The following is a 14,033-nucleotide window of genomic DNA, read 5'->3' on the forward strand; positions in this document are numbered from 1 at the left end:
CTTCTTTACCTGATCCAGTTCTTTCTTCTGCTGCACTTTCTCAGCATCAGCATCTGCTATGATTTTCAGCAGTTTTTGCTCTTCCATCTTCTGATTGTCCATAAACTGCTTGGTCTCTTGAGCCTGCTTCTTAATCTTCTGAAGCTCAACCTACAAGAAGCATGAGGAGAGAAAAGACAGGTCTATTTTAGAAGAGCAGTTGAGGTAAAAAGCATTTGAAAAGCTCTATTTGCCTATAAACCACACACTTTAGGATGCCACCGGGAATTGTAGTAAGTTTGAACATTGCTGGCAGTCCAAAAAGGAGCAAAATAAACAATAAAATAAAATGGAGAGAATAGAGAGTCAGACAAAATGGGAAGTAAGTGCCCTGTGCGTTGTATGTTGATAGTTTGTGCCCAATCTGCCAAGCAACTAACAGCAAATAAGCAGAGAAGCCGAGGAAGACACAAAAAGAAAAAGAGACAAAGAAAAAAGAGAGATCATGCAGCCAAGACCTATCGTTGGAGCAGATAAAAAGCTAAACACCCTGATCAGTAGCTCCATCTGGCTTGCCTCCTGGAGAGCTCCTCTTGCCCCCCTGCTGCCAGAGCCATGTTGACGTTTCAACCAAATGAGTGCAAACACATCTTGTGTGCCACATCACTGATTAAGCCAACACAGAAACTGTCGGCTACTGTTTCCAAGAATAAACCAGAAAACAAAAGTGAGACACAAACCCCTTTTCTCCAGACCAAATGTTAACCGTGACTAAGTCTATCCATATTCTCACATCTGCTTTGAGGCTCATTAATGCTCCTGCTAACTCTTCTTTAAAATGTTACCTGTGCAATATGACAACATTGTTTATCCTGGGTAATATAATCCTGTACTATATATAGCTGTACTATATATTAAGTTTCAGGAAGGAGTGATGTCCAGGCCAATCCTCTAGTCCACCACTCACTCTTGGCATAGCAATCAGCTGAACCTGACCCAGGCTAAGGGCAACCATTCTACTCCTATTATACATCTTTGTTTTCCCTGCTGGTCGAAAAAATGTACTCTATTCATTAGAATGATAAATAAAGCCCTAATTGGAGGCTAACCAGAGAGTGCTGTGGGGAAGATCCGGCCCTAGGCAAGTTAGAGGCTTTTCATAAGCCTTGGGAGGGCACAGAAAGTTTACAGGACAAGACTAGAGGTAGAAATCGTATTTATACTCAATGGCCACTTAAATAAAGCAATTCAACAAATTACACAGATACAGGTGAAGAGCTTCAGTTAATGTTTACATCAAGCATCAAAATAGGGAAAATATGATCTCAGTGACTTGGGCATGGTTTAAATAGTTGTGGACTAGTTTTAATACTTCAGAAAGTACTGATCTGGTATTTAATTAGAAATGTCTTGTTGATGACAATATTTAAAGAAGAATGGTCAGACTGGTTGAAGTTAAAGTCTGTGGTAACTTAAAAGCATCTCAGAAATGCACAACACATGTAATCATAAGCCGAGTGGACAACAATAACATCAGAAGGAATCTGAGGTATCAGTGATCTACATTAAGAGAACTGAAGATGAGGAAAATAAATGGTCCGGACTTATATTGTAATTTGAATTCCCATTCATTAATAATGTATTGCATTTCATTCTTTTCATTAGCCACAAAAGTATTCATTGCAATATTTTCTTGGAGACTTGCTCCTACTGATATCAGATTGGGAAAGGATTTGTGTGAAAACTCTAATTACAGGTTAACTACAAATGCATGCTGAAAACATCAGCTCATTGCGAGGTGAAAAAGTACTGTTTTTAGAGACCGTGGCTATTTGAATGATTTGCTTGTTTGGCAAACTACAGTGGTTTGGTCAGTTGTGGATCGATACTAAAGCTTGTTCCAAAGATCGTATCAGTGTGGCACCAAAATGAAATTGATATTTCCGAAATGGTTGAATCACTTTGGTCTTTAATATTCTGGTATACCTCAAATGGTGTGTCTATAAAGCTATAAAATACTTGTGATTTATTAAAGTAGTCACACAACACTACTTTTGTTGTTTTTTATTAGTCAATATTTGGCAATAACTACTGGTGAAAGCAAGCATTTTTATTCAGTTGTACATCTTTGCTCCTGGTTTTGAACCTGTTTGTTTTTGAATCCTTGCATATTCTAGCCTCCCTGCCCTTTGATTTTATCTGCTTTACCATTTGCATCAAGAATCTTGTCCCAAAGTAGCTTCACAAACAAACAAGCAAACAAATCACTAGTATTTTATAGCTGGGCTAGTTACAGTACAGTCGTGAAGTAGGATTCTAGAAGGAGATGTAAGATTTTGTAGAAAGGACATTATTTATAATTACACTATTTACTGTCCAGTGTTACCCAAATGAGAATGGGTTCCCTTCTGAGTCTGGTTCCTCTAAAGATTTCTTTCTCATATTACTGTACCTCAAGGACTTTTTCCTTGAAATGTTGCCTCAGGCTTGCTCATTAGGGATAAAACTTTATCATTTTTATACTATAAAAGTAATTTTTTTATAATTGTGTAAATCTGCTTTAGGACAATATACATTGTTAAAAGCACTATACAAAATAAACTGAATTGAATTGAATTGAACTGAATAGGACTTCAAAATACCCAGAAACAATCAATAAATACTCGAATTTTGGGGATACAATATTTGAGGTATACAAGATATATATATAATTTTATATTTTAGAGCCACATTGTTACAGTCTTTGGAACAAACTCAGAGCCACAATTTATTTTTTAGCGACTGAGACACTACCACAAATTTCCACAACTGACCAAGCCACTGTAGTTTACCAAATGAGCAAAGCATTAGAATAGTTACGATCTCTAAAGACGATACATTTTGACAGAGAGTTACACAGGAAATTACAAAAAATAAGATCCCTGGGTAGGGTTTGATATGACAGAACTCCTGCTCTAATGCAAATGAAGTCGGATTTGTCACCATTCACTAAACCCTGCTATTGACTTCCTGTCAGAGGAGTAATACCCCTTACAATCACTAAATACTAGGGGTGGGTAGCAGACTATAGCTGACAAATTAATAGGACAGAACTTTCAGATTCGTAAAACACCTTGCTTTAATGTTGTGACCTTCTAGGGGCAAGAAGCATACATAAAATATCAACACCTGATGCTTTTTAACTGAATGCTCATTTACCCCCAAGTCCTTTCACTAGTCTCACTTACAATATAGGCAACAGGAACTCACATTCTCAAGGCTAATAAAAACTTGAAATTACCGTAGTTCACTTTATATCTGAATCATGGATACTTTAGTTTTGTCTGCTGCCAAAACACCAAAAACATCTGAGGCTCAATAAGTACCTGATGAGCTGATTCTGGTGTTGATTTGGTGCTGATTTGGAGTTGAGACTCTTGGGTTTGTTCAGACGTGAATTTGAATGTGAATGTGAGCTGAAATGAAGTTCCAGAGTGGAAGTTCTCATGCACAGCTCATCATAATAGCACTAAATTTGATGAATTACGATTTGATGAGCAAATGGCTAAATGGCATCCCGTACTTACAGCCTTCTCATAGAAACGAAATTTAGATGGCTAGAAAGCCTGTGTTAAATAATGAAACTACTCGGCTAGGCGGATGGCACCTTTTTTTACGAGTTTATAAATGTTAAAAATGGAGGGATGCATTAAGATGTAATGAAAGGCCTCCAACCGCTAAAAGCTCAAATTTGCTAAAGAACAGACAATGGCTCCAGATGTGAAATTTAAACATGCGCTATTACTGATGACAAAAAAGAAATGTTTTCATATTCATCACATTCATTATCAAACCTCCCACACATCTATTAAATGACATTGATGACTAACACAGGTCTTGCTTTGACCCACAGAATAACACATTTGCTGGCCACTTTATTAGGAACACCTTGTACAAGTATGGAATTATCCAACCAGCAAATCATGTGACAGCATTGTACTGGAGAAAATCAGGCACTTCGAGCAGACTGAGGAACAATGTGGTCTCATTGACTTGGTTGTTGGTCTCAGAAGGGCTGGATGGAGTATTTTAGAAAGTGCTGATCTCCTGGAATTTTCATACACAGATCTCTAGTATTTATACAGAATGATGCAGAAAACAAAGGCCAGACTGGTTGGAGCTAAGAGAAAAACTGCAATTGCTTAAGTAACCACCCTAACTATGACGAGAAGGAAAGCGTTAGAACACATAACACATTGAAACTTAAAGTGGCTGGCTACAACAACAAAAGCCACACTGGATACCACTCCTGCAGCTAACAGGAATCTGAGGCTACTAAATAATGAATCTCAATTTCTCTGTCGGAATTTGGCTCAATAACAGCATGAATCCATGGATCTAACTTGCCAAAAGTTGTTTCAAAAGTGTGCTGTGAGGAACGTTATTTTTTCACAAATTGGGGTTGTTGATAGAACAGTCTACCTATATCTGTATTACTGCTGAATGCGTTTGAGGCCACAAATTTACCCATCTTAAATTAGATTATGTTGAGTCCTAAGAACAAGTTATTACAGACACTAATAGTTTCTCTGTATAAGGCGCCGTAAGAAGTCATTTTACAATGAGGCCAACATTCCTAGAATTTAGACAGACCATCTATCTTTGAGTAGTAACTAAGGCAGAAAGAAACAACTGCTGATTTTAGAAAAAGTGCATGTGAAGATGTACAATAGAACCAAGAATTTCAAAGCTGAAATGCCTGCAGACTTTAAAGGGATGGTGAGTAAAAGACTGAAAAAGATGAGTTGTAGCACATACTGTATGCTATTAATTTTCTGTATTCTGCGACATGAACGATTTTTATTTGTCCTTGCCTTTACTGACTGTTCTCCTGCTTCCCTGTTCTGCCTGGCCTCTTTTCTGACTTCATGTCAAGCAGATTTTCCATGACGTGATTGGCATAACAAGGCATTCTACCTCTATGCAGTTATGGAGGGTGCAATCCCAATGATGTGCTGTGGTAATTAATCCAGCCAGTTTTATTGTGCGCCACATGTCAAGCAATCAATGCTGTGGTAATTATTTTTTTAAAGTCTTGCTTTTTAAGGTCTGCTGTCTTGTTTACTAGTTCGAATTGTTTTTTGGTTGCAGAGACCAGAGGGATATGGGGGCTAATGACACTGGTGCCCATTCATAACGGGAAGACCGCCACTGATAATGCTTTTTAGATTGCGGTGGAACTTATGATTCAATTATCAAAGCAATATCAGAACTGTGCTGTATCCCATAACAATTACATTCCTGACTGGATGAAGAACAGGCAGCATTAAGCTAAAAAAAATAAAAGAGAAACATTAGAGCAGAAAAAGGATATACCCTGAATATTTTGAACTTGAATGCGGTCGTTTCACTAAGCTAATCTTACTGTACAAACAGTCGCTAATTTGCTGGAACAAAGGGAATAATTGTGTACGAGTGATGAATATATAATATGTAAAAATTATTTTAAGAAACATCATTTTGATATACTAAGGTATAACCTTGATAAACTGCATAGCGTTGCGGTGCCTAAATGAATACATTTGCATAAACATTGCAATGTATGTTGCATTTTTAAATATAAGCACCTTTATACATATTTATTAAGGCAAACACACAAAACTGAGCAATTTTGCTCAAGTGAAGATCTGATAGACATGTTGTTTCCTCCAAACTGACAATGCATAAGATAATTAAATAAACTAGTTTGATTACCAAGAAATAATCATGACAGGAAATGCAAATACTTATTCATTTTTGTTGTTGTTTTGATTAGTTTTGGTGCTTTCACTTTTCTCTTTCTGGATTCTACACTGTATTCATTAGCTCAGAAATCCGAACAAGAAACTAAGCATCAGCAAAACAAGAGAATTGATTCTTTCACTCATTATTTTGCTCTTCCTCTGTCCATTTATTTGTAGCTGTCTTTCATCTTTGGCTCTCTCCGGGGTTCCCTCATGATCATTTGTTTTTCATAGTAATAGGGATGAGTGAAATTGGCATCACACATCACAAAGTCAATCCTGAGGCATGCAGGTTAAGCTTCTTGACTTGGACATATGCCCAGAGATGCTTGACACTCCTTTTGCGAGAGGAGGTCCATGTAATCATTACATTAATATGTTCTAATTGGAAAAATGTAGAAAGGGAAGCACACTGATCCACGAAACCATCTATTGAAGCACTCATGAAATTAATCACAAAAATGATCAGAAGCTTACAGTACATGGACTGTCTAACTGTCAGAGACTGGGGGTGTCTTCACAGATAAGAACCCAGACCCAGATAGCTAGTTCATTACATGAACTACACCGAAACTCAAAAGAACCAAGACAGAACAACCAAGCAGAACGCACGAAGACAACACAAAGACGAGGATTCCGCACTGCCCAAGGCAACGTGGCCAAAATAAAAAGGAAGACAATTAGACACACAAGGAACAGGTGTGCACGAGATGAAGGAACTGGACAAGGGCTGGGCAGACACGTGAACACAAAACGTAAACAAAAACACATAGTACAAGAGACAACTCCCGGAACGCCCCCTAACGTTCCAACAGATAAAAAGTCTGAGCGTGATCCTGACACAAACTTCTCATCCTTGTTTTTACCCAAATATCAAACCTAAAGGAACTGAACTTCTGTATGTCATAAATGTCTTCTCTACAAATTATCTTGTTGCCTAACATTCATATCCATGAATATTAGACCTGTTTCTGATGTAAAGCAGAAGAACATTCCTGTACCTTCTCCCTACCCATCTGCTCAGGTCTCCTGGTCCAGTCCTATGCTGGAACATGGCTAGCACACAAGTTTCACAGCTCACAGTTCAAAAGATCATCACCTCTTTTTACTCCGTCTCCCTAATCTTGGCTTTGTTGTAGAGATGATGCTGTCTAAAGGATCTGAGCTTGCCAGAGGCTTTCATACTAATTGTGGCAAAAGCTAAAACTTTATCCTGTATGATGGACTTGGTGTGGAATGATAGGCTCAGTTTACATAAATTGGTAGCAGTATCTATATCTAATAAATATTTCTCTATCTATATCTCTTAAATATTCATCTAATAAATATTTAAGACTAGATTGTAAGTATGAATTTACAGCTCCACAATATTAACTAGTTTTTGACTAATGTTATAAAAGTCCTAATACCAGAGCCATTGTCCTTTAGTTTTGTGTCCTTGCCAAATGTGGCAGCCAAATTTTATTCATTACTTTTATTCTGTCAATATAATGAAGATTTTAATATGATATAAAGTTTCTTTTTATGGAAACAAACTGCGTGAAAGTGTTTAATATCCAACTGAACTGAACTAACTGAACTTTTTTATACATTCTAATGAAAAGTTCCACCTGTTGACCTAGATGTCGTCTGTAGCTCCAGTCCCATTAAGCGTAGGTTTGTTAAGGTTGTATATATCAAGGTTAATAAAAGTATTAAATTATGTTATTATTTGAGACTAATAATGCTGGAGTGCACCTGAAATCAGAAGTTTCACAATGAACATATTCATCAAGACTGACCTACCCTCGACTTCCAACAGTGCATCAATACCATGGACATGGAGCTGAATTATTATAATGGCTCATAATGACTCTGATATATAGGGCTCATAGATATTCATTTAGCCTTTCATGTCAGCTGTTGAATCAGAACACCACAGGCCCTCAAAGCCATGCAATACTTCAATATGTTCGTCTATAAATTATTCTGAGCATCCCTTTATATGTTTTCTTTCTTTCTACTTCTTCAACAATCATTCAAAGATCCTTCTCTCTCTCTCTCTCTATCTCTCTCTCTCTCTCTCTCTCTCTCTCTCTCTCTCTCTTGCTCTTTCAAGGTGATATTGAAAGTTATTTGCCTTTAAACTTAAATTATGCTATTTGATAAAGGTAGAGATATGAAAACTAAAAATGAAAGGATTATCGAAACTGAATTCCGTGCTGATGAATAAAAATGACCCCCTCAATACATGATTCAATTCCATGCATGAACTGAGACCAAGACCAATATGAAAGCTGACAAATTTAATGTACGCTATACATTACATGGTCCCATGTTTATAAGTGCAGATCTAGGGTCAGGTTTTTGGTTTGTTCCTTTGAACCCTAAAAATACATTTGAACGAAAAGCACCTGATTACAGATTTTTTTTTTTTTCTGAAATGCAAGAATGACACCTTGCTTTTTGTCTACAAAGAGGAAATAAAACACAAAAATGTTCTACACAATAACACCCCCCCACACACACACACACACACACACACAAACACAAAATGCAGTCAAAATTACACATAACACAATGCAGCCTGAGGGAAAAAAAACACATTTGATTAGCTGAAAGAGCCGGATTTAAAAGAACAGATCAGCATGAAGTGATATGTAGCACTCAGCTGCTATAATGGTCTCTAAAGTACATTGTAAAATAAATAAAAGATAAATAAATAACTGAAATGGTTCTTTAGAAAAGGTGAAAAAAAAAAAAAAAAAAAAAACCAATAATGAAAGCGTACCATGAGTGATTGGTAAATGGTGCCAAGTCAGGAAAATAGACACAATATAATAGGTGGGTGACTGGCAGCAGTATAGAAAATAGAAAGTAGAAAGTTTTAGGAGTTATTTTGTACCTTGAGAGCCTCTTTTTCTTTCTCTATTCGCAGAAACTCGAGATGTTCTTTGACCAGTGCTGCCTCTTTGCTCTTGATCTCCTCTGTGAGCTGACCAGTCTCTTGGCTCATGGATTTTATCTTGCGCTTCATATCCGTGATTTCATGCTGTACACACACACACACACACAATACATGATGAGGCAACTAACACAAAAAGAAAGAAAAAGCCTGACATAAACAGAAGCACAGAAATATGCAGAACAAAAGTACAATCAGTTCCAGACACTCAACTGCATGAATGCATGCACCAAAAAAAGACACAGACATAGTTGTTTTATACACACACACAGAAACATACATATATACACTATATACACGCACGCTTACAGATTAAAAGAAAAACTTGTGGCTCTGTTATGCTGTGGGAGGCAATTATTTCAGTTCGGCTTCACTTGTCCCCTTAAGCTGGTTTTAGACTCTGAGTTTCACAGTCTTTTAAGGTTATTACCTGCCACGGTGGGGGAGATGATCCTAATAAAATCTTGGTCGAATTCTATGAACCACTGTTGCGATAACATCTGTTCCCCATGTCAGATTATATGATGAAGATCCTCTAACAATAGATTTGCGGTTAAGGAAAATGACTCCTTTCTGCTTCATCATCAATCAACATGATCCGGGCTCGTACGGAAAATGGGGTTGCATAAACAGAAACATTCTTCAAAGTGTGCTAAAGGTAAAAAGGATTTTTTTTTCCTCTGTCCATTAGTTTTGTTTACATTTCCCAATTTGCACTACCACATTTGTAGCTTTCCCATGAGTTTTGCTTCAGCCTATTCTGTCATATAAATATATCATAGAAATATATGACATAAATTTAACCGTATAATCATAGAAATATAAATCATATAAATCATACCCTATGGAATAGCTTGAAGAGGGCTGTGCACATGAGACCACCTCGCAATTTGATAGATCTGAAAAAATTTTTTTTGCAAAAAGTAGTGGAATAAAATGGGCAAATGGAGCTATGCTAAGTTCGAATCTCCCTCATCAACACAGAGCTATATTACAAGCAAAAGGCGATTTAAGGATGCGTTGATAAAGGGGTGTTCAAACTTTTGCCACCAGGTTATTTTCAATTTTATTCAATTAAATTTTGGTTTCTACAGTAGATCACATTAAAGTTTCAGAGAGCTGACATAATTTATTCTCTATTTTATGACCATTAAATAATTATTTAATGAACATCTCTCTTCAGAAACCTTAACCATGTAGCAACAATTATTTTATTCTTTGTTAAATAAGAACACATTTTTAAATTCATTTCTAAGAGTACGTGGAACTTCCATCATACTTGTCCCTGTGAATGAGCTGTTACTATAAATATTCTGTATAACATTTAAAAAACATATTTAAACAAGCGCGTTACAATAAACCTTACTCAGTCATAGAGCCGTCATGAGCTGCTGTTGTGATTCTGATCGATCATACTGTATTAAAGAATTCAACAGCGGTGTGGTATTAACATTGATATTCAACAGCCAGTATTGTTACACTTAATACACAGTATTATAGACAAAATAATGCCGCTGCTTCTGATGTGAAAGGACGCTGACTAAGTAGACAGCGTTTATGCACTCCTGAGCTAGCAAGCGATAAACAAATGCCATGTGCACACTACGCTACAAGTAAAGATGGATGATGATAAAATCTGCAACAAAACATTTAAGCGCTTTTCATGGGATGCAAATTTAATATCAGCCCATGACTAAAAAGAGAGATATAAGAAGAGGCACACAATCTAAAGGCTCACAACAAGATTAGGCGAAAAAGCATAAGGGTTATAAATATTAAACAACCTGTACACTCGAAGCAAAGAGTCAGTATTAGCATTTAGTCAAAAACAAACAAGCCAACAATAAGCACACTCCATACAATTTACATGACTAGTTGCCAAAAAGCTCTTTTTTTTACTGTAGTCTAATCATACGACAACTACAGTGTTCAACTGGGACAAGGACAAGACTTAAGACAGGAGCATGGGAGTATATTTTTACTCTTCAAATTCAGGTATTATGATAAAAGAGAGTAGAAGAGTAAAAGGAATACAAAATGCAGGAACTGTCCTTTGAAAAACACAGCAAAGGAATCTCTTCCTGTGGCGTGTCACAGTGTAACACTGCTGCCGGTTCCTCTTCAGCTCTCTCAAAAGAATCAGCAGTTCAGTAAGACTGCTACCGAGACAGTCACTCATTAGGATATAGTTAAGTAAGGACTTTAAAACTTACATAGCTGCAGGAGCATTTTTTTCCCACGAGTTAGTAATGCACTTTCATCCTACACAGATCTACAGTAAATGCACAGAATATAAGCCACCCAGAATCTAATGCGAATCATTTTTGAGAATTGAGCCCAACCAGTGTGTTTAAATTAAAGTATTTCTTACTGATTAGGATTTTTTAGCCATATTTTGATAAATTCTCCAGTTTTATTGGTTAGAACGTGTTGAATTATTTTCTACAACAAAACAACAGACCTGTATGTTTAAATTAAAGGTGGGGTGCACAATGTTTGAGAAATGCTTCAGAAAACTGAGTCGGGCCGACAAACAAAACAAACGTTTAGCCAATGAGCAGAAAGGGGCGTGTCTTTTCAATAAACGGCAGAGAGAGTGTTCAGTGCGCATGTCTGACATTAGCCGAAAGCGATTGAAACATTGACATGGCGGATAAAAACAAAAAAAGGCTTACGATAAGAAGCAGGACCCGTGTTAATATAGGATCAGCCTTCCAGCGCTGGAGAGAACTGAACATCTTCCATGTGAAACGGAGCTAAACCTTTCACGGTACAACACACAGTACTACAAAAACACATTTGTATTACCATAGTATTACTCATTGAGTTCATTTATTGATAAAAATATCCCCTCGGCCAGCTGCCCCAACAGGTTCCGCCATAATAGTTGCCTGGGTTACGTATGTATGTGTGGGGCGGAGCTATCAATACAGGGGTGACACTCATTTGGGTTGGGGCGTGTTTGTTTTGGTGATTTCAAATGTCAACATTGGCCTTCAAACATTGTGCACCCCACCTTTAATGATCTGGTAGTTAATTTGTTTGTGTTAGTTCAAATGTTTCATATATATATAGTATCATATTGTTGTGACCCCTGTTGTGTTCATGTGACATCAAGAATAGTGTCACACAGTTGACTGTTAATTGTTAACTTGACCATTTGTATTATGCAGATATTATTTGTGTAACACAATAATATTAATATCATTATAGTAGCTAGCTTGCCATACCTGTAAAGACTTATTATTATAACATAAAATATATTGCCTTTATTTGTAAAAGAAATTATAATAAAATCTGAGTGTGCAAATTGATGAGGGTGATAGTTTGGGTATTCTGCTTTTTATATCGAATATATGACATTTGTGAAACAACTATATGAAAAAATAAATAATATTATGGTTTTTATTCAAACGTATAGCCACATATTTTCCATATATTAACTACTCTGCAAACCTCTGACATTATCTTCTAACAATTATCCTCTATGATCACTAAAGGCAGCATAAAGCTTAATAGTGACATTGATCTTGTGCTTCTGGTTTTGCAGTGTTAGAAAGACTGCTTCATTCCAGACAAACAGTAAAGGCTATAAATATCAAAATATCATAGTATAGTGTGAAAAAATAGAGAACAAAAATCAGTTACAAGATAAAACATGACTTGTATGACATTGGATATGTATTCAAATCCAAGCTGAAAATGAGTTGACTATATGCAAATAGCGTGATATTGTAGAACAAGAAAAAGTGCAAAAAATACAATAAATAAAGGAATTACAATATGAGAAGCTTGAGAGCATCAAGAAATCAGGAAAATATTGAGAGAATAATCAAGTAAAGTCTCACCAAACTGCATAAGGATTAGTATATGAGAAGGACATATACAAGTATACAAATCATTATAACTAGCAGTATATGAGAAGGACACATTGTACAAAGAATACACGTGTGGGTATATATAAAGGATTTATGTACCTGAGCATCAAGCAGATTCTTGCTGTAATTGTTACGTTCGGCCCTGATGGCCTCGTACAGATTCTGCAGCTGCTTGAGCTTCGTCTCCGCCTCAGCGATCTTCTTCTTATATTCAAAGATCTCCATCTCTCGCACTTTGAGATCCTCCATATGTGATAAGCCCTTGAACAAGAATGGCAGACAGAGAGAGAGGACAAAATCAGTGTCTGATCCATCAAAATACAAGAGTGACATTTTTCATTTCCAATCACCATTAGTTCTATTTGACTTTCCTCCTACCGACCCAACACATCCAGAAAGAGCCACAGCGTCTTAGCAGAGTTGATTTATGACAGTTGGTGGCTGACAAATTCAGAAGAACCTGTTCACTTGTTTGACAGTGAGAGGCACAGACTATTTCAATGAAACCTGATTGAAACATCATATGGGTGTTGTTATTGTTATCCCTCTCAGCAGCTCTGCCTGCACAGTCTCTGTCAATGTAAGACATTATATGTCAAATTAAAAGCTGAATTGGAACCGAATTACATGGATTTGCCGCATTAGAGTGCTGTGGAACCCCGGGCTAATCCAATCATGGAGAGCATGGTCGAATTTAAATGTGAAAAGCTGAGCAAAAAAAAAATAATAATAATAATTCTATAAATGAAAAGGTGGGATTGAGAGAACTTTTTCAACCCTTAAATCCTTTTCACCCTGTCCATTTTTCTTTTGTAATTAGATTTATAAAATTCTAAAAAGCTTCTTACGAAGGTGGTGTCTAATCATTTTTTTCTAAAATGTGACGATATCAACTAAAGTTTTCAATATTGAGCCTGTATTGTTAGGGTTCTTCTTTTTTGCCTTCTCCATTAAAGGGAGTCAGTACTAGGGGTCAGTATTTTTTACACATCTGTTTTTTATTAGGAAAATGATTACTGTTATCTGAAAATGATATAGAAAAACAACATGTATTTTTTTTAATATTCTGTAGTACATTAACATTGCATCACAGAAAATCATTTATTTGTAAAGTTTCTGTTAATTTGATGAGCTCTGCTGTCAAGAAAACATATCTATAATTTGATGGATAAGCAGACCAAGCACTCATCTGCTGCACTCATAGCTTAGTTTTGAGTTAAGCATTTTGCCTGGTTATGATTGTTATTATTAATTAGTTAGTTAGATTTCATTAATGTACAATTGTGTTTTCTTTTTTTACATTTATGGCATTTGGCAAATGACCTTATCCAGAGCATACATTTTTCATCTCATATTCTCATGTCCAAAGAAGTAAATGACGGTTAAGAGCCTTGCTCAATGGCCCAGCAGTGGTAGATTGGTAGACCTGGGATTAAAAATTACAACCTTCTGATTGGTAAACCAATCCCT

The 14,033-nt window shown here is 36.4% G+C and overlaps 1 protein-coding gene across 1 annotated transcript in view; it reads right to left on the minus strand.

The window, feature by feature from the left end:
* cfap58 (cilia and flagella associated protein 58) overlaps positions 1-14,033 on the minus strand; it is a 93,608-nt gene that overhangs the window by 52,718 nt on the left and 26,857 nt on the right. The window contains exons 10-12 of the mRNA XM_060859850.1: positions 12,663-12,824; positions 8,626-8,772; positions 10-150 (exon numbers count right to left, since the gene is read on the minus strand). Coding sequence (XP_060715833.1) covers positions 10-150; positions 8,626-8,772; positions 12,663-12,824 — 450 coding nt within the window. The remainder of the gene's footprint in view (positions 1-9; positions 151-8,625; positions 8,773-12,662; positions 12,825-14,033) is intronic.

The sequence above is a fragment of the Tachysurus vachellii genome, chromosome 24, assembly GCF_030014155.1.
Source record: "Tachysurus vachellii isolate PV-2020 chromosome 24, HZAU_Pvac_v1, whole genome shotgun sequence".
NCBI lineage: Eukaryota > Metazoa > Chordata > Actinopteri > Siluriformes > Bagridae > Tachysurus > Tachysurus vachellii.